Genomic DNA, 26,569 nt, shown 5'->3' with positions numbered 1-26,569 from the left:
AATTAAACCTAACTAACCTAAGGACATCACACACATCCATGCCCGAGGCAGGATTTGAACCTGCGACCGTAGCGGTCACGCGGTTCCAGACTGAAGCGCCTTTAACCGCACGGCCACAGCGGCCGGCTTCAAATAACAAATCAAGTTGTATCATATTGCTTCTGTTGTTTATCAAACGACGATTCCGCAACCGTGGAGCAAGAAGAGCCAGTGGGAATTTCTCAGTCCTCTTCCTGATGATGACTGGTTCAAAGAGCTAAATGTTACAAACAATCCCAGAGGAGCCTCGAGTTCTCGCAACCCTCTGTCATCGTGGGGTCAGGGGCGCCCTTCTGGAGCACAACTTTTGTTTTGAAGTACTCGCATTTATCATTTTGGAAGCCAGCAGATGGTGATCGTTCTCTATCGACGAGATTACTTTTCCAGTGCGGAAAGCCTAAAAACATTTGTAAGTGCAATCTCTTGCCTGAGCTTGGATTTCTGCTTAGACGCTTTCCGAGTGTTGCGGTGTCGTGAGCCTGGACACGGTCGGTACACAGGGCGCTTACGTCAAATCGCACAACCGCTAACTAACTGGGAGAATGTGTATTCCTTTACAGTTACGGCGAGTTTTAGATGGAGCCAATAAATTCCATTGTTTCTGTGGAAACTTGAAGTGTGAAGTTCTCGTATGGTTTTTAGATGTTGGCTTTAAATACTTCTCGTTTTGTTGTTGCGAAGATTACTGACAAAATTTGGTAAGATACCCCTGGTCGCGTTGTGTAAACTGAACTGTGTACATGTTCCAGTCTAGTGGTCAGATTTCGGGATCTTCCTGAAATTAGGGCTTTCCATTATTGGCATCGGTGCAGAGAGAAGTTTGACCTTCTATCGCGCGCCGTAGCGTGGCTGGCGACACGTACGAGTATTCAGACAGCGCGTGGAGTCGGGCCCCGGGCGCAATTCGCACTGGGCGAGGCGCCTCGAAAGCTCCGAATACGGACTGAAGCAGCGTTTCAACCTGCTCAGCACTGCCACTGGGAGGAAGACTTCTAGCGAGAAGACAGTGTTTTTGTCTATTCTCGCACAAAGGACGAGCCAACGATTCGCCGTTTATAGATACACGGACACAGAAAAACGAATTTTTGTTGTAATATTCCATTTGACAAGAGATGTGAGAAAAGTGAGCTGCTATTAAGTTTCGCAAGCTATCTATAGTATGTTGGGTAGGCGGTGTACGACTTGCCATTTCCTTTTCTTTTTTTCTTTTAATGACAACATTTAGGATCACCTGTTGGCATATTCAGTGTGAACCCGAACTCCATCGATAAAATTTCGGAGGACCGTTGTGCTTTCATCACGGATATTTCTCCAGTCACCTCCACGGGGTAGCCGTTACAGAGTCACCAACTTTGTCGTATTACTCAACATTATTAGCTAAATTAAAACACCCTTTCTTCTCGACTGAGCGGAATCGCTTCAGCAAGTAATTTTGTGCAATAGATTAAGCAAGCAGGAACATGAATTTCCCTCTAATACCACAACAGTACTCGCAGCAGAAGACTTAAAATTTTACACATTTATCCTAGGCGTCTTAAAAGTTTGTAACCCGTTCACAAAACAGTGTATCTGTCCACCGGGAGCTGCTATACCGCTCCACGGACTACGCACCATGCCAAAGTACCATATCTACAATTTCAAGTCTCATTAATGTCAGAAGCCTGAGTAGCACCTTTTGTAGGTAGAGTGTCAGTCAGGTTCTGGAAACACATTGACAGGGATGAAACTTCCTAGCAGACAAGACTTTTGCCTTACGCAGGCAAGTGCTCCACCAATTGAGCTACCCAAGCACGACTGCAAGGTTCGCAGGAGAGCGTATGTGAAGTCTGGAAGGTAGGAGACGAGGTACTGGCAGAGTTGAAGCTGTGAGGACGGTTCGTGAGTCGTGCTTGGGTAGCTCAGTTGGTAGGGCGATTGCCCGGGAAACGCAAACGTCCCGAGTTCGAGCCTCGTCCGGCACACAGTTTTAATCTGCCAGGAAGTTTCATACCAGCGCACACTCCGCTGCGGAGTGAAAATTTCGTACTGACAGGGATGTTGAGCCAGTTCCGTGGCCAGCTGTCTCAGGGCTCACGGCTGAGGATCCGTGGCGCGAACAACGCGACCGACTTGGTGCCACAGATTCTCGGTTGGGTTTAAATCCGGCGAGTTTGGTGGCCAACGGAATGCGGTGAACCGATTTTGGCGTTCTTCGAACCACGCACGTACGCTCCAAGCTGTGTGACGCGTTGCGTTGGTCTGCTGGTAAATGCCATCGTGACGAGAAACAGCGAACTGCACGTAGGGATGGACATGGTCTCCAACGCTACGTGCATCCTTCTGTTGATCCATTGTGCGTTCCAGAATGATGTCGTCCAGAGAATGCCACGAAAACATTCCCCTCACCATAACACTCCCTCCTTCCGCCTTGGACCCTATCCACGATTGTTGCAGGGCCGTGCACGCCAACGGCCATCTGCCCGATGGAGCATAAAAAGTGAATCATCCGAAAAGGTCACCTCCGGTCACGTCCGGATGTGCCACTGGCGTGCAAATTCCAGCCATCGTAGCCGATGGGTGGACGAACCAGGCGCCCGCTGCCGACGCCCATACTCGGCGAGGTCCTTTGGACGGTCGTTGACGAGACACTGTGGGTAGCCCCTTGTTCCATCTGGGCGGTCAGTTGGTCCACAGTTGCACGTCCATTCGCCCGTACACGTCTCCGCAGCCGTCGCCCAGCCCTGTCATCTGTGACCCACGGTGCACCACATCAGCGCCGACTCTTCTGGGTAACGAATTCTGTCACGCACTGTATACTTTAACCACAGTGGCAGCTCGATAGTGTGCAAAATTAATCCACTCGGAAATGCTTCTCCACCCTTGGCCCAAAGACCAATAATCGCGCCATTTCTCACGTCAATTAAACCACTCTGCTTACGACGTCGACTGCACGGCTGTCCGCCCCCTCCCGCCTGGCACACCTGGCACACCTTATATATACCCCCACAAATGGCACTGCCGTCTGTGAGTGGTCATTGCACGTTGACGTCGAACACAGGCGATGCTCACATTAATGTGACTGGACCGTGCATGAGTAGTCTAAACATTGCCCTACGCAAACCTCCGAACAACTAGAAGGTAATGTCACAATATCATTTCAGAAAAAAAATTATTCTATTTGTAAACCTCTTTTATGTTTTCGAGGGAAAAAGGTAAAGATGAGTTCCTGTTTTCTATTACCGCGATGTGTTGTTATGATCTGTTGTTGGGTAATACGTGATCTGTATGTTTATAGCAATCTGTTCTAATCGTGGTAACGTAATGTGGTTCTGGCTGCATGCTGTGCATATCAGACGCAAATAAATGTAATATATCTGCAGATAAACACTTACCTGTACGTGACTCCGTAGGCAGCCTTGGTTTCTGGGTTTATCAATATTTTCACAACATGGGAATGCATACTAATGTCCAAGTTGTGTCTATGGCACCTGCGAAAATATTTAACGACAAAAAATTAGCAATAAGGGCAAACTAAAAGAATAGCATCGTAGTAAACTACACACAACATAAGCGGTCACGCTTTAGTGCGCTACTTTTGTAAGACGCATGTTAACGATGAAAACTATCTTATTAGGCACAGTGTTCTTAAAATTTCCGCTTTTTGTTTCTTTTATTCATTTTTGCGTACATTTGGTGTGCCCTCGGCCTTACGATACTTCCAGCCATCGTTCTTTAAATTCTAATTACAAACAGCGTTACGGCGGATAGAGGACCAGGCATCACTTACAAACAGTGTTATGGTGAATGGAAGAGAGAAAATTTACTCAAACATAGCGGAAACAGTGAAAATAATAACCTTTCCAGATTCATAGTCAAAAACTATGTTTGCCATCAGACAGCATATGTAGAAGTAAATTTAACCGTTTCATCGACAGGTAAAAGAATTCACAGTAGACCTAGATTTCAAAAATTAGCATATATTTGACAAAAAGAGAGAAACCAAGGGGGAAAACTTAGTAGAACAGTATATGAACGAAGATGAACAGTAACAGAAAAAAGACTATTCAACCTGTATCAGAAGATAAGGAAGCGCGTAGACTGACAGAATGAACGTGATTGTCGATTGCAAAAATGGTTCAAATGGCTCTGAGCACTAAGGGACTTAACTTCTGAGGTCATCAGTCCCCTAGAACTTAGAACTACTTAAACCTAACTAACCTAAGGACATCACACACATCCATGCCCGAGGCAGGATTCGAACCCGCGACCGTAGCGGTCGCACGGTTCCAGACTGTAGCGCCTAGAACCGCTCGGCCACCCCGGCCGGCTTTTTTACTTAACTTTGAGACTGAACTTTTCTTGTTGGCTCAGCCGTTAGCTAGCCTTTCTGTGAATTGTGTAAATTTTTGTTATCGTACACTCCTGGAAATGGAAAAAAGAACACATTGACACCGGTGTGTCAGACCCACCATACTTGCTCCGGACACTGCGAGAGGGCTGTACAAGCAATGATCACACGCACGGCACAGCGGACACACCAGGAACCGCGGTGTTGGCCGTCGAATGGCGCTAGCTGCGCAGCATTTGTGCACCGCCGTCGTCAGTGTCAGCCAGTTTGCCGTGGCATACGGAGCTCCATCGCAGTCTTTAACACTGGTAGCATGCCGCGACAGCGTGGACGTGAACCGTATGTGCAGTTGACGGACTTTGAGCGAGGGCGTATAGTGGGCATGCGGGAAGCCGGGTGGACGTACCGCCGAATTGCTCAACACGTGGGGCGTGAGGTCTCCACAGTACATCGATGTTGTCGCCAGTGGTCGGCGGAAGGTGCACGTGCCCGTCGACCTGGGACCGGACCGCAGCGACGCACGGATGCACGCCAAGACCGTAGGATCCTACGCAGTGCCGTAGGGGACCGCACCGCCACTTCCCAGCAAATTAGGGACACTGTTGCTCCTGGGGTATCGGCGAGGACCATTCGCAACCGTCTCCATGAAGCTGGGCTACGGTCCCGCACACCGTTAGGCCGTCTTCCGCTCACGCCCCAACATCGTGCAGCCCGCCTCCAGTGGTGTCGCGACAGGCGTGAATGGAGGGACGAATGGAGACGTGTCGTCTTCAGCGATGAGAGTCGCTTCTGCCTTGGTGCCAATGATGGTCGTATGCGTGTTTGGCGCCGTGCAGGTGAGCGCCACAATCAGGACTGCATACGACCGAGGCACACAGGGCCAACACCCGGCATCATGGTGTGGGGAGCGATCTCCTACACTGGCCGTACACCACTGGTGATCGTCGAGGGGACACTGAATAGTGCACGGTACATCCAAACCGTCATCGAACCCATCGTTCTACCATTCCTAGACCGGCAAGGGAACTTGCTGTTCCAACAGGACAATGCACGTCCGCATGTATCCCGTGCCACCCAACGTGCTCTAGAAGGTGTAAGTTAACTACCCTGGCCAGCAAGATCTCCGGATCTGTCCCCCATTGAGCATGTTTGGGACTGGATGAAGCGTCGTCTCACGCGGTCTGCACGTCCAGCACGAACGCTGGTCCAACTGAGGCGCCAGGTGGAAATGGCATGGCAAGCCGTTCCACAGGACTACATCCAGCATCTCTACGATCGTCTCCATGGGAGAACAGCAGCCTGCATTGCTGCGAAAGGTGGATATACACTGTACTAGTGCCGACATTGTGCATGCTCTGTTGCCTGTGTCTATGTGCCTGTGGTTCTGTCAGTGTGATCATGTGATGTATCTGACCCCAGGAATGTGTCAATAAAGTTTCCCCTTCCTGGGACAATGAATTCACGGTGTTCTTATTTCAATTTCCAGGAGTGTATTTTCAGACGCGGGGATCGGGAACCAAGCCAGCAGCTGTGTAATGAACGTGTGGCTGGCCGGTCTAAATCGTTTCTCCATCGCAATGATTCGATCTGATTTTCGCAAACGCCCATCCCCGTTTTGCAAGCCAGCGCGTTAACTCGTTAAAAATTTATACGACGAGTTCATGGGCAAAACAGATTGCTAAAAACAAATACCAGTTACATATGTAGTGGAGCACGTAATAAATAAAGCAAACATGTAACAAAGAACGATGTTAATAGTGAAATTTGATGTCTGCTTCTGAGAACCTCTTCGATATCTTACGTGTGTCCAGAGCGCCACTTTTCTCCGCTTCGAATGATCGATCACAGCTGAATTCACGCCAGAACTGATGCAAACGTTTTTGGCAACCATATGTAGTAAAGATAGTATGAATAACGCGTAATGCTGTTAGTAAATCATTTCCATTGTAATGACTATTTCTCAAGGTATTTTACAGTCTTCAATGATCAACTTGAAGTGCATAACAGTGCAAATGATCGATTATAACCTGACGTGGTGACGTATTTTACCTTCAGCAGAAGCAAAACTTGCCAGCGGTCTAGCCGCTGTGGTAACACCGGTTCCCGTCATACCAGCACGTGGGCTCAGCCGGCACTCGGATGGGTGACCGTCCGCTCTGCCGAGCGCTGTTGGCAGCCGCAGTGCACTCAGCCCGTGTGAGGCAAACTGAAGATCCGCCTGACTGAGGAGGAGCGACTCCGGGAGAGCAGTGTGTGCTGGCCAAGGAGGAGCGACTCCGGGAGAGCAGTGTGTGCTGGCCAAGGAGGAGCGACTCCGGGAGAGCAGTGTGTGCTGGCCAAGGAGGAGCGACTCCGGGAGAGCAGTGTGTGCTGGCCAAGGAGGAGCGACTCCGGGAGAGCAGTGTGTGCTGGCCAAGGAGGAGCGACTCCGGGAGAGCAGTGTGTGCTGGCCAAGGAGGAGCGACTCCGGGAGAGCAGTGTGTGCTGGCCAAGGAGGAGCGACTCCGGGAGAGCAGTGTGTGCTGGCCAAGGAGGAGCGACTCCGGGAGAGCAGTGTGTGCTGGCCAAGGAGGAGTGACTCCGGGAGAACAGTGTGTGCTGGCCAAGGAGGAGCGACTCCGGGAGAGCAGTGTGTGCTGGCCAAGGAGGAGCGACTCCGGGAGAGCAGTGTGTGCTGGCCAAGGAGGAGCGACTCCGGGAGAGCAGTGTGTGCTGGCCAAGGAGGAGCGACTCCGGGAGAGCAGTGTGTGCTGGCCAAGGAGGAGCGACTCCGGGAGAGCAGTGTGTGCTGGCCAAGGAGGAGCGACTCCGGGAGAGCAGTGTGTGCTGGCCAAGGAGGAGCGACTCCGGGAGAGCAGTGTGTGCTGGCCAAGGAGGAGCGACTCCGGGAGAGCAGTGTGTGCTGGCCAAGGAGGAGCGACTCCGGGAGAGCAGTGTGTGCTGGCCAAGGAGGAGCGACTCCGGGAGAGCAGTGTGTGCTGGCCAAGGAGGAGCGACTCCGGGAGAGCAGTGTGTGCTGGCCAAGGAGGAGCGACTCCGGGAGAGCAGTGTGTGCTGGCCAAGGAGGAGCGACTCCGGGAGAGCAGTGTGTGCTGGCCAAGGAGGAGCGACTCCAGGAGAGCAGTGTGTGCTGGCCAAGGAGGAGCGACTCTGGGAGAGCAGTGTGTGCTGGCCACGTGTCCACGTCCGGTGACGCCAATAGGCGCACCTTCGGGTCTTCCAAGGCTTCTTCGAACGGAGTGTAGTTTTAGTTTTAGAAGTAAAACTTCCGAGCAATGTGTAATTTTGCCCAGCGTAAGGAGAAAAATGGAATCCCAGCTTTAAATACGTATATTCTTCGTGATATATCAGACATGCAAAATATTTCCATCACTGTATTTTTCATACAAAGGACTGACATTGTAAGAGGAGAACACAGTGCAGAAGCATTTAATATAAGGCATCAGCTGTTGTGCCTATCCGACAACGCACATACTGTTCACGCCGGATAGTATTCCCGTTCACATCCAGCCACTTCTGTCTGAAGCATCACTAAAATGGTCGTGTTATTCCTGTGACTTTTTTTACGTTCTTCACTTTGTATACTATAGCAAATGAAATTCGGGTCATTTCATTATTTGCATCTAAATGCCGCAAGGAAAAAAGCGTGCTAATTACATTATTCAGACGCAGGTGTTGCCTCATGTGTTGCGACAAAAGCGGCTGTGATGCAGAAGTAAAAACACAGTGCCATTGGGATGCCGTGGTCGGACCGTGCAAGTATTTCAAGGCGGATTGTGACTGTTTCCCTCACATCGTAAATTATATCACGTACTTCCGAGATCTTGAGTCCTAGAATACCTGAATTCGCAAACTGGTTTACAGCATTCCGGAAATTACTTTGTAAAGCAAAGTGGAATCTTGTTTTGCTTAAGGTATTCCCTTTTTAGACTTTACTCAAATGTGATTCTAAATACCGAGACTTACATTTAACACGAAAATTTTGCAACTGCAGCTTCGTCGCTTCCTGCTAAAAGTAAGAAACAAAAATTTTCAGTGGAAGACAAGATAAACGTCTTCTTACATTAAATCATTAAATTCTTAGATATTAGCGATTTAGTTTGTATCAGTACCTTAAAAATAACTAGAGGATATGCAGCTGGGCAACGTCCTCGACAACCGTCGATGGATCCCTTTCGCAACCTGTCGATTGCGTCAGCCACAACTGCTCGCCATGTGTTTCATGTGACGCCCTATGTCAATGGAAAACGTGTGTGTGTGTGTGTGTGTGTGTGTGTGTGTGTGTGTGTGTGTGTGTGCGCGCGCGTGTCTACGTGTTTCTCGTTAAAGAAAATGAAATGTTGTTTAAAGTGCATTTTGTGTGTCATTCGACACAGCAGCCACAAATTAGTCTAATGAGCTATGTGTTACAACGAAATGTGGCAACAAAAGCTTTTAGTACACCTTTTGCAGTCGATTAGCAACCAACATGATCGCCTGTATCTTTGCTGACGCTGAGTTTCTGGTTCAAACGGCTCTGAGCACTATGGGACTTAACATCTGTGGTCATCAGTCCCCTAGAACTTAGAACCACTTAAACCTAACTAACCTAAGGACATCACACACATCCATGCCCGAGGCAGGATTCGAACCTGCGACCGTAGCGGTCACGCGGTTCCAGACTGAAACGCCTAGAACCGCACGGCCACCCCAGCCGGCCCCTGAGTTTCTGTTGTGATTCAAGAGGAACGAGGACGCATATAGAATCTAGCCGAAACAGTATCTGGTGGATTCCATCCTTGATACAAGTCAGACGCCAAAGTGTGCGCTGTCATTAATTTTGTTACCATTCCGCGAGACGTATTCTAAGGTTGATAAAAAGTGAGTTTCATAAATGAATTAGACTAGCATAAACATACAGGTGCGTGAAAAAATAGCTTTTGCTTCAAAAGGGAACACAAATAAGCCAGACTACACTACTTTTGAAGCCATTTTATGTATGCGAGTTCGATTTTTTAAAGAATGGCTGGTTTACTGGTTGCGGAGAAATGGCCTAGCGACAGCCAGAGTAATGTTTCCAGAATGATTTTTCACTCTGAGGCAGAGTACCGTATGTGCTGATTTGAATCTTCCAGGCGGATTAAAACTGTCTGCCGGCCCAGGGCTCGAACCTCGCACCTTTGCCTTTTCCGGCGAGTACTCTAGTGACGGAGCTATCCAAGCACGACTCACGACTTGCGCTCGTGACTAAGCAATTTCTCTGCGATATCCTTTCTTCCAAGCGCGCTAGTCGTGCAAGGTATGCAGGATAACTTCGCTGGACTTTGGAAACCATAAGAAGAGATACTGGCAGATGTGAAGCTGTGAGGGTGGGTAGGAATCGTGTTTGCATACCTCAGTCGGTAAAGCGAAAGGTAAAAGATCCCATGTTCGAACCCCGGTCTGGCACACGATCCCAGTTTAGTGTACTGTACCACACATCATCAGCGACTTCGATCACTTGATGATGTGGTCTCTTTGAGTCGGCGTGCAACATAGGTTCTACGAGTTCTGCCGGAGTTTCTCTTTGCTATTTCAGTCCAGCTGTCTTTCTTAAGTCCCTGCCCCATCGGCTCGGTGGTCTTTCCCTTGGTAAATTGGGCTCCAATCTAGTACTTGTTTTGCCCTCTTTTCTTCGAGCGTCCAGCCCACTGCCATTTCAACGTATTCATTCTTTCCTTGACCTTTATTGTCTGTCTGATATCAGCTGCTTTCTTTCTTTCTCTCTTTTTGTAGCCCAAAATTGGTCTTTCCATTCCTCTTTGGGCTACTATTAGTGCTCCAATAATCAATATCTCACGGCCGTAAGTTATTACTGGTACTATACATCAGTCAAATGCCGTTTTCTTCAGCTCAATCGACATCTTAGACATTAAGAGTATCTTCCATAATCTTGCCAGCCTAATACGTCGAAATATTTCTAGTGTTATGTCTCCTTTCATACTGACGAATTGACCCAAATAGACATATTCTGTGACACTTTGCAGTTGTGTACTTCCAACAGATGTATTTCCCTCCGGTGTCCATTCATTCGTCGTGATTTTGATGTTATCATTGTTCATTTATAAGCCAACTTCAAAGCAGACTAATGCAAGTTCACTAACCAATATTTGAAGTTCTTCTATACTATTTGCAAACAGAATAATATCACCAGCGAACCTCACGTTATATAGTCTCTTTCCCAGCATTTGGACTCTGTGTTTTCCAATCCAATTTAGACATTGTTTTTTCAAGGACTGCCGAAAACAGTTTTGGAGATACAGTGTTACATTGTTTTACAACCTTTTCGGTGGTAAATTCACCCTTTTCTTCAAATACATTCACAGGCGCTGTGGAGTTTTCGTGTATGTTGTGCAAGATTTAATATAGGCCTATTCTATTCCTTGTTGTGTTAGAGTCTCAAACACAGCTGCGTGACTGATCGGATCGAATTCCTTTTCAGATTCTTTGAAGGCAAGGCAAAGACGTAGATGGTACTCATTTGTTCTACTAATTGTTTCGTGTAGATTGAGGATACGATGAATTGTACAAAACCTTGCGCGGAAAGCAGCTTGCTCAGTCGCTTGGCTCAGGTCAAATGTAGAGCTGAATCAGGTAGTCCGAATTCTAGTGAAAACTTTGTGCAGTATGGATAGGATGTTGATAGGCCGATAGTTCTTTATATCTTTAGTACTACCTTTTTTTATATCTTAGGAGGATGTTTCAAAAAGAATGACTTGATTTCTTCATATTTGTTGAAAAAACATATTATAAACCTGGGATGAGTTGCAAAATACTTATAAAATCTTAATGTTTTAGCTATGCTATTGCAAATGCTCTGTGTGTTCACCAGTAGCACCACGAACAACATTTAGACGATAGCTAAATTTGCCATAAACTTTACACAGTGTATATTCTTCCAAATGGTTCAAATGGCTCTGAGCACTATGGGACTCAACTTCTGAGGTCATCAGTCCCCCAGAACTTAGAACTACTTAAACCGAACTACCATAAGGACATCACACACATCCATGCCCGAGGCAGGATTCGAACTTGCGACCGTAGCGGTCACGCGGTTCCAGACTGTAGCGCCTAGAACCGCTCGGCCACACCGGCCGGCACATGGACTGCATGCGGTATTTTCTTGCGAGGATATGCGAAGGAAAATCTCGCGACATACAGGAAAAGAAGAACAGAATAACAGCAGCCGCAAGTTCTGTAAAAGAATAGACGGTGTGTAAAGTGTATAACAAATTTAGCTATCGTCTAGATCAGTGGTTCCCAATTACCCCCTGAGGGGTAAAATGAAATTTTGTGAAGGGTAAAACCCAAGCGATTCGATTCTGCTTCAGTCAAGAAACTAATTTATTTTCAAAAGATCATTACTACTATCAGTGTTTTTAAGACTCTGGTACTGATTATAGAAGTTATGAATAATTAGTTTTTGTCAATTAGTAGCATTAATGCAATGGAGGTTAGAGGTTCCTCACGTAGTCCACCCAATACGCACGTAAGTTGTTCTTTGTCCCGTACATCGATGATGATAGAAGTGAGAGATATACGTAAGAAATGCTAAATATGAGAAGAAAATATCTTCTTGAAGTTGTAGATAGTACCTGCAGTAGTCCAGAAATTACTTCGTTACTCGGTTCGAAATATATAAATGAATTAATTGACAGAACGACACCGTACTGTATACATAAGGACTGCCATAGTGCTTTACGCAATATTATTATTACTATTATTATTATTATTATTATTATTATTAGTGGTTTTGTTGAGACACAAACTGTTAGCAGCCTGTAGTCTTCCGCCATTTCAGAAGTAAGGAGTGCAGCAGTCAAGTGATTTAGGGATTGTAAGTATAGTGGACACATTTTAACGTGGTTGATTTTACATGGTGTTGCAGTGTGCAGGTCAAGCAAGTCCCGCTATGGGGAGAACTAATGCAGGGGAAGTACGTTTTGTAACAAGTATCTACCCTCACTGTGGGTAGTTGTCTTTCTTGTCTGAGGAGCAGTTGCCAGTAGCACTTGCGATTCACGACGAATTGCTCCGTCATTCATTCTGAAACACAGACACACACTCACACACTTACAGAATCACAGACACAAACTATATATCATTCATCTTACATGATTTGAAAAATAAAAGTGTTCCGAGAAAAGTGTAGAGTTTAGTTACCTGCTGTAGTTGGTTATAACGTGGAGGTGGGGGGAGGGTAGGGGTATTACTAATGTCTGATTTCACTCAGGGATAATGGTCTAAGAGAGGTTTTTGGTAACCACTGGTCTAGACGTTGTTCGTGCTGCTGCTGGTGGACAGGATGCAGTTCAGCCCGTTATTCTCTGTGCGCGTCCTGACCTGAGGAAGGCCTTGGCCAGGGAGCACCGCAGACCGTCGCGCAGCGTGCCGTGCGCCCTGGTGAAGCCGGTCTGGCGCGCGCCGTTCACGTCGGTGTCGTCGTAGCCCATCTCGCGGCCCGCCCGCAGGAACGCCTCCAGCATGGGCGTGTGGTAGCGGAACTCCTCCACCGTGAGCGGGCCCGACCGGCCGTGGTACGGCGACTCCTGCAGGCCCGCGATGCGCACGCCCTCCGTCTTCCGGAAGTAGGGCAGCACCTGCAGCCAGAGGCACGAAGCGGCCGCCGTGTACCGCCTGACGTACTGCCCACTTGCGAGACGCATTCAGCGCAAAGTGTTAGCAAGTGTTACGGTTTTTAAGGCTACAGATAGATCACAACCCCAATTGGAAAGCCCATTGTCTGTAATTAACCCTTCAAGTGACAAAATGTTTCATCAAGCGCAACAAATACATGTTAGTTTGTGCAAGTTGGCAAGAATAATCAGTAGAACTGCTGGATTCTTTATTGTTTTTGCAGTAGCCATGTGCTATGGGTGGTTGTAACTAAGATGCAGCTATTCGCGGCGGTCGATTGTGGGTTGTTATTATCGCACGGCAGCGAAACTTGGTAGATGTATTAAAGCGTTAATGCGGAACCGATCTCTGCTGCAAAACATTTAGCTCCAATGTCGACCACCTGGTGCAAATCTGGGTCTGTATTGCATCTCGTCGACGTCGCCGGTGCTCATGTTGAACAAACTGTGTAAGTAGTGGTTAATAATAGATTCAACATTATGCCTTTCCCACTGTCTCACCTTTTCTGCCCACGTCCCGTTTCTAATTAGTCACATATGCAAACGTTTATGTACGGTTTCTTGCAATCACAGCGTCAGATTTGCACCTGGTGGCCAAAGTTTGAACTAATTTTTCCCAGCGTAAATCGCTTCCGCATTACGGCATTAGCGTATCTGCCAAGTTTCGCTCCGCCCTACGATAATCACAGCCAACGGCGGACCCTGTGAATAGCCGCACTTTAATTACAACTGTCGGGTACCAATGAATCAGGAACACCAAATCTGTATTGAAAAAGTTTGAAAAAACTGGAGCAAATTAGCAATTTCAGACTCAATTAGTAAACATATGAAAGCAGGAGGAAGAAATTTTCCAAAGCAACGGGGTTCACATAAATGCACATTTCCAACCACTACATCATCACAGTCGGTCTCACGACTTCATGAAATGCCTCAAGCACAGGTAAACAACGTACCATACATGCTGCATCTGACTAGACGTTTCACCTGCTTGTATAACTGGCACCTTTTTACCCAGACTGCCATCAGTTACAATAGTAGCGTTTGAAACTGTAGAAGTTGTAGCTGTATCATCAGCTTGAGACAAAACATTTACCATCTGGTGAGCAAGATGTATGAGACACGCGAAATACCCTCAGACTTCAGGAAGAATATAATAATTCCACTCCCAAAGAAAGCAGGAGTTGACAGGTGTGAAAATTACCGAACTATCAGTTTAATAAGTCACAGCTGCAAAATACTAACGCGAATTCTTTACAGACGAATGGAAAAACTGGTAGAAGCCGACCTCGGGGAAGATCAGTTTGGATTCCGTAGAAATACCGGAACACGTGAGGCAATACTGACCCTACGACTTATCTTAGAAGAAAGATTAAGGATAGGCAAACATACGTCTCCAGCATTTGTAGACTTAGAGAAAGCTTTTGACAATGTTGACTGGAATAATCTCTTTCAAATTCTGAAGGTAGCAGGGGTCAAATACAGGGAGCGAAAGGCTATTTACAATTTGTACAGAAACCAGATGGCAGTTATAAGAGTCAAGGGACATGAAAGGGAAGCAGTGGTTGGGAAGGGAGTGAGACAGGGTTGTAGCCTCTCCCCAATACTATTTAATCTGTATATTGAGCAAGCAGTAAAGGAAACAAAAGAAAAGTTTGGAGTAGGTATTGAAATCCATGAAGAAGAAATAAAAACGTTGAGATTCGCCGATGACATTGTAATTCTGTCAGAGACAGCAAAGCACTTGGAAGAGCAGTTGAACGGAATGGACAGTGTCTTCAAAGGAGGATATAAGATGAACATCAACAAAAGCAAAACGAGGATAATGGAATGTAGTCGAATTAAGTCGGGTGATGCTGAGGGAATTAGATTAGGAAATGAGACGCTTAAAGTAGTAGATGAGTTTTGCTATTTGGGGAGCAAAATAACTGGTGATGGTCGAAGTAGAGAGGATATAAAATGTAGACTGGTGATGGCAAGGAAAGAGTTTCTGCAGAAGACAAATCTGTTAACATCGAGTATAGATTTAAGTGTCAGAAACTCATTTCTGAAAGTATTTGCATGGGGTGTAGCCATGTATGGAAGTGAAACATGGAAGATAACTAATTTGCTTTCGAAATGTGGTGTTACAGAAGAATGCTGAAGATTAGATGGGTAGATCGCATAACTAATGAGGAAGTACTGAACAGCCATGAAGAATAAAGATGAAGAGTGTTAATAACGCATGTTTTATTTAAAACTCTGTAAGAGTTTTCACATTTAAAAAATTAGGAGGGGCTACTTTTTAACACGGTCCCGTAGATCCAAATGTAATATTCGCGAATCTAAGTATTATCTCCCAAACTATAAAAACCAACAAGAACTGAGTGAATAATATGCATGTTACATTCAGATACGTGAATAAACTGTTTTCGTCATGGTGCATATTTTCAGTTATCATCGTACAAGTGCAGTGTCAGCGGAAATGATTTATAGTACCTTAGCGGCTAACATAATTTGTGTGAAATTATAGTACCTCAGCGCCTAACATAATTTGTGTGCAGTATCATCTTCTGTATTATTGTTCATTATTAGCAGTATTACACAGACATAATCAGTAAAATTGAATGTAACTAGGAACTGAATTCACGGCAATGTGTTTGCCTGCATGCACGGCGCGGAAGGTAATCGTCAGTAAATGTGCTTACAAACGACGCACGCGTTGATTTTATACTACATAATGTGGGAAATGTTACTATGAATTGAACTTACCGTTTTTCTGTGTCAGAAAACATCAGAATAGTAAAGCCACAAGGGAGAAATTGTGGGTGAACGTAGATCCAGCTCCGAAAACGAGTGTCTCAAAGGCCATCGATAAATATTCAGAACACTGCTCACGTACTTTCTAATATCTCCGCCGGCCGCGGTGGCCGAGCGGTTCTAGCGCTGCAGTCCGGAACCGCGGGGCTGCTACGGTCGCAGGTTCGAATCCTGCCTCGGGCATGGATGTGTGTGATGTCCTTAGGTTCGTTAGGTTTAATTAGTTCTAAGTTCTAGGGGACTGATGACCTAAGATGTTAAGTCCCATAGTACTCAGAGCCATTTGAACCTAATATCTCCAGTCTGCCGACTTAGAAACATAAAAATAGTATTCCTACTTATCTGAGAAACTACTGTGAGTATATTACCAATACAATCCACTGTTTGTAGTCAATAAGGTAATAAACAGCACTTAAGACCTGTGGTATAAATATTTATAGTGTCACTTGTAGGGTTAATGAAGAGTCTTGGTTCAGCTACATTTTCAGTATTGCTGTTGTCGATTTAAAAATGAAAAAATTAGATTGTCCCGCATATTTCCATTCACTAATGTGTTGTGGAACCATTATCTGGCGAAAGGTAAGTTAAAGGAAGAGTATTTTGAGAATGCAGAAGCGTGTTGTAAGAATTATATGTGGTGTTAATGTAGGGACATCCTGCAGAGACCTCTTCAGAAAACTGGACATTTTGACAAATTCTTAGTGCATACATTCATTAATGTCCTTTGTCATCACCAATATTTTTCTCATAACAAAAAATAGTGAAAATCATTACTGTCACAGCAGGACAACAAACAACCTCTACAATCCGTTTAAGGGGTTAACACTAGTACAGAAAGAAGTATAAATGGCTACACATGTATTCAACAACCTACCAGACACCTTAAATACAAAGTAGATAATGTGGTTGAGTTGAAGACTTAAAGAACTTTCTATTGGGCAACTTCTTCAACTTCGTTAAAGAGTATCTTCACAGAAATTTTCAAATTTAATGTTTTAGGTTACATATAATTAGAATTAGCTCTTTAGTAGTATAATGTAATGTCACTTCACCATTTTACAATTAAATTAAATGTACAGCTTTGACCCCTCCCCATATGCTAGCGATCATTCTTCGTGGAATTCATGGAATACGAGTAATGCAGTGTAGTGTAAAAAAAGAGTAATAGGTTATCTATAACTTGCACAGCAACCAGATTGCAGCTCTTAGAATCGAAGGAGGTGAAAAGGAAGCTGTTGTTGAGATAGGAATGATACAGGGGTGTATCCTGTCACCGAAGTTATTCAGTATGTGCACAGAGAAAGCAGTAAAGCAAATTAAGGAGACATTTCAAAAATGAATTTGAAATTCATAGAAAAATAACTTTGAGGTTTGCCGATGACATTGTAATTCTGTCATAGACGACATAGGACTTCAATGGAGTGGATAGTATCTGAAAAGAGATTACAAGATAAACACCGACAGAAGTAAAATAAGCGTGATGGAATGCAGTCGAATTAAATTAGGCGATTCTGTGGTAGTTAGATTAGGAAATCAGACACTAAAACTAGTCGACGAGTTTTGTCATTTGGGCAGTGTAGTAACTGACGACGGCAGAAGCAGTACACAAAGAGAAAAGATTCCCTGACAACAAATAGCACGTCAATACTACATTCGAATTTACGTGTTAGACTGCTTGTTCTGCAATGATTTATCTCGAGTGTAGCCTCATGCGGAAGTTAAACGCGGACCGGAAACAGTGCAGACAGGAGGAGAGTAGAAGTTTTTGAAATATGGTGCTGCAGAAGAGTACTTGAGATTAGATCGGTAGATCGATTGTGTAATAAAGAGATACTGCGTTGAATTGAGGAGGAAAGAGATCCGCGGCACAGTGCGAATGAGAGAAGGGACAGGGTGATACGACACACCCTGTCGCGTCAAGTAACAGTTAATTCGGTAATGGAACAAAGTGTAGGGGATAGTATGAAGGTACAGACTGATGTAGGCTGCAGCATTTATGCAAACATGAAAAAAGACGTGTACAAGATAGAGCAGCGCGGAGAGCTGCATCAAAATAGTCTATGGACTGATCACAACACCACCGTTACATAAAAGTACACAGTTAATGTGAAAAGAAACTGCCAAAATGGACTGGAACTGCGCAGGTGTCAGGAGGCACGTGGTTCATGCTTCGGTAGTGATACTGGTCTTCATACATATAGCGGAGAAGCTGAGTCTGTATGGTGAGCAGCAACTTTCCTTCTCATAACACTGTTACATTCCATCCCGGATTTTCCATTGTTTGATTTTGGCCTTCATACACCTGTTCATAGATGGATGTCCACTTCTGACAAAAATCTAACCAGTACGACGTGTAGGCCACGGGACGTACATGCCGAAACATCGCCGTAATAGTCGTAGGCAGATCTGTTCCTGTTTTTATTGTTGCCGTATAAAGTCTGTCCCACTGACTTCCGAATCATGAACATCCCAGTATATTTTTGATTCCGTGAGTTCATCTGCGTGACCTTCACGGAAGAAATGTTATGTATAATACTTGTGGTCGTTGAAACAAGTTAACACGTACGGGTCATCTGCTGCGTAGTCCCGTGTTCAACAATGTGCTTCGAAACATTTGCGCCTGCTGTAGTATTGTACTGTGTCGAAGTCCTGTCACAGATGGCCGCCTATCCGGGTTTATAGAGTGCGCGAGTCTCTCACTTCCACGTTCCGTGCCAAGACGCGGACAGCCAACACCTGTTCCCCTACTCGCGGTTTCATCGTGCCTCAACCACTTTCCATAGACGCTCACGGCACTGGCATACGGACAGTCTACCAGCTCCGTCGTTTTCGAAATGCTAGTTCTCGCGCTCCGGGCATTAACGATCTGCTCGTTGTCAAAGCCGCCTGTGTCAGTAGATTTCCCCGTTCGCGGCCTGCATCGTCTCTGGAATTATTTCCCATCGATCTCTGCTCCGCTTATATACTTTACTTACCGTATCGCCACCAAGCGGCATTGAATCTCACTGTTGGGTGTATGTAGGAGGAACTAGGTAGTATTATGACTCCTGACTGATTCTCAAAAAGGGACAGTCAGAACTATGTAAGGCTGCGTCGAAAATAAACTCGTGCCCGATTGTGCAGACTTTTATCGAAACCTCTTTCATTATTCGGTAACAGTGCTAGATTGCCGAGGGATACTCAGGAATTGGTCTAAGAAGTACTATGCATGTGTCCTGTTTTGTGCGTGAATTATGGTGCCTTAGGATTTTTCTGATACAGTAATTGTGAGTGTGGCATCCGCCTTTCCCATGACTGGATTTACGTAGTTATTCCATTCTGAATCGCTCCGAACAGGTACTCGCAGGTCTGATCTGGAGAGAGCTTTTCTCCCTTGATCGTTGTTTGATCTAACTGTACATCGAAGATGCAGTGACGGAATTAACAGAAAGGTTCAAGAGTGCGATTCAAATCCAGGGTGAAAGGATATCAGTGATACGATTCGCCGATGACATTCCTATCCTCAGTGAAAGTGCTGAAGAATTGTAGGATCTGTTGAATGGAACGAACAGCCTAATGAGAACAGAGTATGGAATGAGAGTAAGTCGAAGATACAGGAAAGTAATGAGAAGTACCAGGAATGAGAACAGCGAGGAACTCAACATCGGGATTGATGATTACGAGGTAGATAAAGTTAAGGAACTGCGCTACCCAGGCAGCAAAATAACCCAAGATGGACTGGGCGAGGAGGACATAAGAAGCAGACTAGCGTGGCCTAGAAGGACATTCCTGGCTAAGAGAAGTCTGCTAGTATCAAACATAGGCGTTAATTTCAGGAACATATTTCTAAGAATGTACATTTGTACAGTACTATATGTTACAGAAACATCGACAATTGGAAGCCGAACAGAAAAGAATAGAAGAATTTGAGATGTGGTGCTATAAAAAATAGTAAAAATGAGGTGGACTGATAAGGTAAGGAATGAGGACTTTCTCTGCAGAATCGTCGAGGAAATGAATATATGGAAAACACTGACAAGAAGAAGGATCAGGATGACAGGACATCTGTTAAGACATCAAGGAATAACTTCCATGGTGCTAGTGGGAGCTGTAGAGGGTAAAAGCTGTAGAGGGAGGCAGAGATTGGGATACACCCAGCAAGTAATTGACGAAGTAGGTTGCGATCGCTACTGTGAGGTGAAAAGGTTGGCAGAGGAGAGAAATTCGTGACGGGTCACACCAAGCCAGCCAGAAGACTGACCACTCAAAATAAATAAAGCTAACACCATTTGGACGAAATATGGGCTGTCAGGAGGACAAAAATTTCTCACTTCGTCCGAATGGTTTCAGAATAAATTAAATTTCTGCAGTACAATCACAAGTTGAAGGACTGATAGGTTCAAATGGCTCTGAGCACTATGGGACTTAACATCTGAGTTCATCAGTCCCCCAGAACTTAGAACTACTTAAACCTAACTAACCTAAGGACATCACATACATCCGTGCCCGAGACAGGATTCGAACCTGCGACCGCAGCGGTTGCGCGGTTCCAGACTGAAGCGCCTAGAACCGCTCGGCCACTCTGGCCGGCTAACTGATGGGCGTTTTTACAATTAATAAAAGATGATTTTCTTCATTTATGGTATTAACAGATACACGTCACCAATTATTCGATTTTAAAACATAAAAAATAGAAAAAAGATGGCGGAGAAAGGTGAAAGATCTTAAAAAGGAAGCATCACACATTCACTAAGTTGGAAGGACCAACATTAGGAAAGGATAGTGTAAGAAGAAGGAGATGAGGTGTTTTGAAGAGTGATTAGATTGTAGATGTAAAGAAAGAGGTGAAATGGGTAGTAATATGGAGATGAAGGTATTCGGGTGGGGGAGGGGGTAGTGTCTTAGATATCAGAAAGGGAGTAGGGTACTGGATTGTGGATCGAGCCATGATACGGAAGGGAAGAGAATACGGAAAAATTAGGAGGGTTGGGAGATATCTGATGAGGGATAGGCTAGGCAGGGAAGTTTTGGAACTGATAGGATGACTAATAATTGTGACTGATTTCTTCGTCTGGGAGAGCCAGTTGATTGGAGATGTAATGGGAGAGGTTATGGAGTATGTGTAGGTGATGGGTTGTTGGGTTTTATCTTGGTAGATGTGAGAGCATACCAGGATTGGAAAATAAAGATACCGAACAATGGGATTGTTGAAGTCAGCTTTGTGATAGTGTAGCGTATAGGTAAGTGTTCGATGAGAGCAAGGATGAGGGACCCGTATGGTGGAAGGTAACCGTATGCAGAAGGCAAGATGGAGACGTATCTTTCAAGAAAGTGGAGGGAGTGACAGAACTTGGCTGGAGCGGAGTGGCCAGGCGTAGGAGAGGATGAGGTGGGATGGAGGTAGGCGCAGGCGCCGCGACCGTCCGCCGACCTCGTCGTAGCTCCAGCCCGGGTTGCCCAGCTGCGCCCAGCGGTCGTAGTCGCGCCGGTTGCCCCTCACGTACAGCATGGCGTTCAGCACGCTGGAGCCGCCCAGCACCTTGCCGCGCGGCCAGTTGCAGCGCGCGCCGCGCATCGCCAGGCAGTACTCGCCCGAGGGCTCCGTCTGGAACCTGCGGGCCGACCGTCCGCTTACCACGCAGTTCTGCTAGTAGGGGCAGTCGTGAAGTCTTAATCGTCACCTCGAAAATGCTTTGCTTATGTCCAGCTAAATGTCTGCATTTCTGCTGTTGCCTGGCCGAGCAAACCGAATATGCGGCAGTAGCGGAAGCTAACTTGGTCAAAGTTACGCTACGCTCCAGTTAATGTAGACGCGTGTTGCCACTAGACAGACGAAGTCTGCTGTTAACAGCTTAAATTTGAAACTTCCTGGCAGAATAAAGCTGTGTGCCGGACCGAGACTCGAACTCGGGACCTTTGCCTTTTCCAAGCAAGTGCTCTGTCAACTCGCCTGTCCAAGCATGACTCACGACCCCTTCTCACAGCTTTACTTCCACCAGTACCTCATCTCCTACCTTCCAAACTTTATCCTCGAAACATCCTCCAGGCTGTGCTGAACCATGTCTCCGAAGTATCCTTCTTCCAGCAGTGCTATTCCCGCCGGTTTCGCAGGAGAGCTTCTCTGAAGTTTGGAAGCTAGGAGACGAAGTACTGGAGCAAGTAAAGCAGTGAGGACGGATCCTGAGATGTGGTGGTGGTGGTGGTTAGTGTTTAACGTCCCGTCGACAACGAGGTCATTAGAGACGGAGCGCAAGCTCGGGTTAGGGAAGGATTGGGAAGGAAATCGGCCGTGCCCTTTCAAAGGAACCATCCCGGCATTTACCTGAAACGATTTAGGGAAATCACGGAAAACCTAAATCAGGATGGCCGGAGACGGGATTGAACCGTCGTCCTCCCGAATGCGAGTCCAGTGTGCTAACCACTGCGCCACCTCGCTCGGTCCCTGAGATGTGCTTGGGTGATTCAGTCAGCAGAGCACTTGTTCGCGAAAGGCAAAGTTCCCATGTTCGAGTCTCCGTCCTGCACCCAGTATTAATCTGCCTCAGAAGAGTGAAAAATTTCATTCCAGCATTACATTTATTGGTGGAGAGAAGGAGAAAGCATTTCAAGTGTAGGCGGAAAAAGTAACGAACCATGCAAACAAACGTTAAAGCTGGGCAAATCAGTGCCGAGCAAACTACGGCGGGAGGGATGTGATTGTTAGATAAATGGAACTGAAGCATTTACTGCACCCTCTTACCCCAGAAAGGCCACGTAAAATACCCTATCACCTGTAGCCCTGGAAAACCAACGACAACAAGACTAGTGTTTCAAAATGATTCTTACAACTTTGATTAGATATATTTCCGAAATGGGAACAGGTAGAAAGGTGCGGGTTGCGGCATAATGTTCAAAAACCCTTGTAGATTTTTCCCTGCTTATTTTTAGTTATTGACGAAAACGACGACCTTTTGCCCTTATGGTAGCAGTTATTCGGCTGGGATTTGATTGGCGGTGTTGTTGGATGTCCCCCTAGGGACATCGTGCCAAATTCTCTCGAACTGGTGTGCTAGATCGTTAAAATCCCGAGCTGGTCGGAGGGCCCTGCCTGCTCCAAACGTTCTCATTTGGGGAGAAATCCGGCGACATTGTTCACCAAGTCAGGGTTTGTCAAGGACGAAGACGAGCAGTAGAATCCAACGCCGTGTGCGGTCGGGCATTATCTTGCTGAAATGTAAGCCCATGATGGCTTGCCATGAAGAGTAACAAAACGGGGCGTAGAATATCGTCGACGTACCACAGTGCTGTAAGAATGCCTCGGATGACAGTGAAAGAGGGTCTGCTACGGAAATAAAGGGCACCCCAGAGTATCATTGCTGTTTGTCGGGCCGTATGAGGACCGACAGTCAAGTCCGTATCCCACTGCAGTCGTGCGGGACGCCTCCGGCCACGTCCGCAGCTTGGAATCTCATTGAACTGAGTGTACGAGGTTGTCTTCAATAATGAGTCCCGCTTCAAACTGAGCCCCAGTGACTTCCCCCAGGAGGACATCCAAAAACGCTAACAATCAGTGCCAAGCCGAATAACTAGTTGCATATGCGCCACATGAGGATCAATGCGATATTGACTTGAACAATTTGCGAACTGCTTCTCTCGAATGAATTATCAAATTTTCTGAAATTTTAATCATTTGTTTGTAAATATACATCATATCTGCCGATTTGCGCCCCATTCGGATAATTCCTTCGTGGTGGGATGTTTCCATTGTCTTAGAATCAAAGTTGTAAAGATCCTTCTGGAAAGCGCTATATACCCGCGGGAGTTGTGGATTTGGCAAATCAAAACGTTTTAATAACAACAGGGCGGTCAGCATCGGTCGTTGAACTAGAAATGTCTATTACTGTTGCAAATCGATTTCAATCACTGCGTGACCATCATCAGTGCTACTATTAAAGCCCTGTGGACTTGTAAAGACAAACAGTAAAACTGCAACATCTGCATACATCAATGACAGACCGAAAGTACAAATTCAACCGCCGGTCTGACAAGTACAGTTCGTTGGAGATGTGCAGACACTGCAGTTTTACTGTTCCTATTTATAAGTCCACAGGGCTTTTATAATAGCACTGGCAAGGATCACGCAGTGGCTCAAATAGATTTGCAGCGGTAATGAGGGTTTCTAGCCGCCAGCGTAGCCGAGAGGGCTAACGCGCTGCTTCCAGGACTCGGGTAGGCGCGCCGGCCCCGGATCCAATCCACCCGGCGGATTAACGGCGAGGGTCGGTGTGCCGGCCAGCCTGGATGTGGTTTTTAGGCGGTTTTCCACATCCCGCTAGCTGAATACCGGGCTGGTGCCCACGTTCCGCCTCAGTTACACGACTCGCAGACATCTGAACACGTTCGCACCTTTCCGCGAATTACACTAGACGCAGACGGCAGGCGTACACTAATTCCGTCGCGGGGGTACGGGGTGGCGGCAGGAAGGGCATCCGGCCACCCCTTTCCACTGACCTTGCCAAATCCGTGCCTAACAATTCCGACCCTGCGTCAACGCGGGACATGGCACCAGTGAAAGAAAGAAAGAATAAGGATTTCTACTCCAACGACCAGTGCTGATCCTCCTCGTGTTATTAATACTGGTGTGGAGGTCGCGGTGCACGCAACTCCTGATGGAATTCTCATTCAGTGAAAACGTTGTTAGTGGGGGGCTCGTGTTAATGCTGATTTTAAATAATCAGTAGGTAGATCTCAAACGACTTGACGCCGTAGAGAGAGCAAGAGGGCGCCAGCGAGCCGCTGTGTACTGGCCTCCAGTCGAGCGGCGACAGCTGCAGCGCGGGGAACATGAGCGGCAGGTCGGAGAGCGGCGGCTCGTCGCCGCCCGCCTCCAGCAGAAGCACCCGCCAGCCCTGCACCTCGGAGAGGCGCGCCGCCAGCGTCGCCCCCGCCGACCCGCCGCCCACCACCACCACGTCGTAGGTGTCGTGCGGCACGCGCACGTCGTGCGGCCGCTGCCACGAGTCGGTGATGTCCGGCCTGGACAGCTGGATGGTCAGCCGCACCAGCAGGATGAACGCCATGCCCGGCCCGAAGGCGGCCGCGATGCGCGCCGCCGTCGCCGCCGCCGAGTACCGCCGTGGGGGCGGCGCCATCGTCGCAGCCGCAGGCGCAGCCGCAGCCGAGTCCCACCTGCCGGACGGACACGGGGCACGGTCAACTTGTGCACGGGGTCACGTCTGCCGGGTGGCTGTACTCGTAAAATTGACGTATGGCAGCAAAAGTTGGTACTTGCGCTAATTCGTTAATATTGAAGGGATTTACGCTGGAAAAAAAATTAGTTCCGATTTTGGCCACGTACAAATTTGACACTCCACATTGTTTGTATGGCGGTAAGACAGGCCGCTGTCATTTGGCACAGACAAGCCATAATGCGAGTGAAGAGTACGATTACGTCCACCTCGGTATCTCCGCGACCAGTGCGTCGGACTGCTACCAGAAGGGACCCGGGTTCCATTCCTGATCAGGTCGGAGATTTTCTCCGCTCAGAGACTGGCTGATGAGTTGTCCTTACATTCGTATCGTCACAGCTGACATTCGACCATTGAGACGGCTGTATGGTCACACACCGAAAGCAAAAAAAAAAAAAAAAAAAAATTGTGGCTATAGAGAAGAGAGACTGTCCGCTCTTAGTGACATTGTTTTATGTGAGTGGTTGCAATTGCAGTTCTGCGTTGAGAAGATATCGCCGATTGAAAGAAGTGAGGAGACACCAGATATCAATAAAAGCTTTAAGGAAGATGATAATAAAGTTCGAAAACATTGGCGAGTTTGGTGTGAGACCTGGAAGAGGAGGGCGTTCTATCCCGCTGGAAGTTACTGTTAAACCGCATGTTCTGCAATTGCACGCACTACATGTGACTGTGTGGTGTGGATCCGTAAGCATCTTTATTCTTGGTCCGTTCTTCTTTAAAGAGAATACACCCAGACTGTGTCAGACCCTGTCAGGAACATGACGAGTTCTGCACGTTATCCAGACGTCGTTGTGCAGCATGTGATTCCTGGTCTGGAAGAGAGCACCTGCGTCGAAAGCACTGTTCTCGTGCAAGATGCGGCAACACCTTATGTTGCGTGCTCAGTGAAAGGGCTGCTTAATGCAGTCTTCCACGAATGTGTCATCTCCAGAGGTTTTCCGGATGCATCGTCTGCAAGATCACCTGATCTGAATCCATGTGTTTTTTGGCTCTGTGGATATGTACAAGAATGCGTTTACAGCGGACATATTTAGTCTCAGCCCGATTCGACGGCCAGTATACAGGAACACATTGCTCGGATTCCACTGGAACTGCTGTTAGCAACTGCCGATTACGCTGGTTTACGGATTCAGCATCTTGTCGATCGCCCGGTGTTCATACTGAACAAATTGTGTAAGCGGCTGTTAATAACAAAATCAACATTATACCTTTCTAACGTGTTTGACATTTTCTACTTACGTCCCGTTCCTAATCCATTACACATGGAAACATTTCGTTACGTCTTTCTTGCATTCACAGTACCAGATTTGCACCTCGTGACCAAAACCGAATTTAATTTTTTCCAACGTAAATCGGTTTTGCACAAACGCATTAGAATATCTACAAAGTTTCCCTGTCACACGAATTTACAGCCCAGACCATTGTGAGTGTCTGCACTTTAATTATAATCGCGCGGTACTGTGTCGGCTAGTAAAATTGCAGCACCAGTAAGATAGCATATGACGAAATTTTACTTGTGCGCATGCACTATGCTAGGAGGAACG

General features: G+C 46.6%; 2 protein-coding genes across 2 annotated transcripts in view; one reads left to right on the top strand and one right to left on the bottom strand.

Annotated features, from left to right (window-relative positions):
• Positions 1 to 24,890, bottom strand: part of LOC126203449 (glucose dehydrogenase [FAD, quinone]-like) — a gene marked incomplete at its 5' end in the record, with an annotated part of 43,919 nt that extends 19,029 nt beyond the window's left edge. Inside the window, 5 exons of the mRNA XM_049937766.1 lie at positions 3,411 to 3,506; positions 9,782 to 9,787; positions 12,728 to 12,984; positions 21,227 to 21,407; positions 24,583 to 24,890. Of these exons, the coding sequence (XP_049793723.1) occupies positions 3,411 to 3,506; positions 9,782 to 9,787; positions 12,728 to 12,984; positions 21,227 to 21,407; positions 24,583 to 24,890 (848 nt within the window). The remainder of the gene's footprint in view (positions 1 to 3,410; positions 3,507 to 9,781; positions 9,788 to 12,727; positions 12,985 to 21,226; positions 21,408 to 24,582) is intronic.
• LOC126204455 (flotillin-2) overlaps positions 1 to 26,569 on the top strand; it is a 441,744-nt gene that overhangs the window by 47,123 nt on the left and 368,052 nt on the right. The gene's annotated exons all lie outside the window — the stretch shown is intronic.

The sequence above is a fragment of the Schistocerca nitens genome, chromosome 9 (assembly GCF_023898315.1).
Source record: "Schistocerca nitens isolate TAMUIC-IGC-003100 chromosome 9, iqSchNite1.1, whole genome shotgun sequence".
Taxonomy (NCBI): Eukaryota; Metazoa; Arthropoda; class Insecta; order Orthoptera; family Acrididae; genus Schistocerca; species Schistocerca nitens.
The sequence above is the reverse complement of the archived record's forward strand: the minus strand, read 5'-3'. Positions and strand labels throughout refer to the sequence as shown.